General features: G+C 44.3%; 1 protein-coding gene across 1 annotated transcript; it reads right to left on the reverse strand.

Moving 5' to 3' along the window:
• Positions 1-265: 265 nt before the first annotated feature.
• Positions 266-1,953, reverse strand: LOC147118425 (uncharacterized). Its single transcript, XM_085983717.1, has one exon. The coding sequence runs from the start codon at positions 1,552-1,554 to the stop codon at positions 766-768; it is 789 nt and encodes a 262-aa protein (XP_085839843.1). The 5' UTR covers positions 1,555-1,953; the 3' UTR covers positions 266-765.
• Positions 1,954-2,192: the final 239 nt, after the last annotated feature.

Consider the following 2,192-nt stretch of genomic DNA (forward strand, 5'->3'; position numbering starts at 1 on the left):
TTCGGGTCTAACCCTTTTTCAAAATCTTGACCCGAAAGTTTTGCAAAAGGGTTAGACCCGAAATGTCAACTCTATTTTCCCTCCATGGATGTTGCCTGGCTTTCTGAGTTTTTCCAGCATTTTCTGTTGTTTTTTGAAACAATTATCTCGATTAAAGAAATAGTGCAAGGTATGTTAGTAACAAGAGATTAATCAACGATACCATCAAAATCAGCAATGACAATTACAAAGATCAGAACATTTCAAAGGCTGTCACATGCAATATGTGTGGAGGAGTTTTTAAAAAAAACGGATCTAAAAGAGTTTAAATGATACAGAAAATAACAGATTTGAAAACTTATGCAAATTAGTTCTGTAAAGGGGTGGTTCAAAGGAATTTCAGATGAGTGTAAAGTGAGACACAGCAGTTCAGTCTATGACACCCACAAGCTGTGTACTCAAACGGAACAAGCTTGGAGTTTGATGTGGTAGAAGGCGAACTAGATGAGAACTGAAATAATCCAGAGTAAAAAAAGGCCCAACAATGGAACAGTCGGTAACAGAACATCAATTGGACTCCTCTTATCATGGAGAAATCAAATATTAGACACACTGTGTGTTTGAAACAAAGCTGATTTATTTAATATTTGTCCAGAATATTAATCTCAAGCCCAGTTATTCTAGTTATTAACATCAGCAGAAACAAAGCCCAATTGCCAGAGTGAACATGGTTCAGTCCTGGATATGCTTAACAGCAGCAATAACAGCAGAATCCAACCTCTGCAATCACTGGTGAATTCGCTGGTGTCTCAGCAGAGTGCATGACTGAGTGAATCCCTTCCCACACACAGAGCAGGTGAACGGCCTCTCCCCAGTGTGAACTCGCTGGTGATTAAGCAGGTTAGACTTCCAAGTGAAAACCTTCCCACAATAAGAACAGGTGAAAGATCGCTCCTCAGTGTGAACTCGCTGGTGTCTCAGCAGAGTGCATGGTTGAGTGAATCGCTTCCCACACACGGAGCAGGTGAACGGTCTCTCCCCAGTGTGAGTGTGTTGGTGGCTCAGCAGGTCGCTTGTGCTTTTAAAGCTCTTCTCACAGTCAGAACTTCTAAATGGACTCTTAACAGTGTGAACAAGTTGGTGTGTCAGAAGATGGCATGACTGAGTGAATCCCTTCCCACACATAGAGCAGGTGAATGGCCTTTCCCCAGTGTGAACTCGCTGGTGTATCTGGAGATGGTATAACTGAGTGAATCCCTTCCCACATTCAATACACGTGAACAGTCTCTTGCCAGTATGAACTCTCTGGTGTATCTGGAGCTTGGATAACTCTGCAAATCCCTTCCCACACACGGAGCAGGAGAACGGTTTCTCCACAGTGTGAACTCGCTGGTGTCTATGGAGGCTGGATGACTGAGTGAATCCCTTCCCACATTCAATACACGAGAATGGTCTCTCCCCAGTGTGAACTCGCTGGTGTATCTGGAGCTTGGATAACTCTGCGAATCCCTTCCCACACACGGAGCAGGTGAACGGCCTCTCCCCGGTGTGAGTGTGCCGATGAGTTTCCAGCATGGATGGATAATTGAATCTCTTCCCACAGTCCCCACATTTCCATCGTTTCTCGATGGTGCGGGTGTCCTTGTTTCTCTCTAGGATGGATTATCAGTTGAAGCCTCATCCACACACAGAACACGTGTACGGTTTCTCCTCGTTGTGAATGGTGCAATGTTTTTTCAGGCTGTGTAACTGGTTAAAGCTCTTTCCACAGTCAGTGCACTAGAACACTCACTCGGGTGTGTGTGTCTCGGTGCTTTTCCAGTCACACTGATGTTTGAAATCTTTCTCCACAGACAGAACAGACAGACATTTCTCCTTCCACATTCAAAGGCTGATGATATTCAGGTCCTGATGAATCGAGTGACTCTGTCAGATCTTGATGTGATGTTTGGTTTGTGTTTCCCGTCTGTAAATCCTCCCCTTCTAATACCCTGTAAAAGGAGTTTACAAAAGTGATCACTGTAAGTACAGGATAGAAATTCAGAACAGACAATTCTAGTTTCTATGGAACATTCTTGTCTCTCTTGTTCCCCCAAAGCTGTAAATCCCCATCCCACACACACTCCCTCCTCCCTGTGCTGAAATCCAAACCCATTGCACCATCTCCAACTTTTCTTTCCTCCACTTCCAGTTTTCCCCCTCCCTCTACTCTG

This window comes from Somniosus microcephalus, chromosome 4 (genome assembly GCF_052327205.1).
Source record: "Somniosus microcephalus isolate GS21.2 chromosome 4, FLI_Smic_1.0, whole genome shotgun sequence".
NCBI classification, from domain to species: Eukaryota; Metazoa; Chordata; class Chondrichthyes; order Squaliformes; family Somniosidae; genus Somniosus; species Somniosus microcephalus.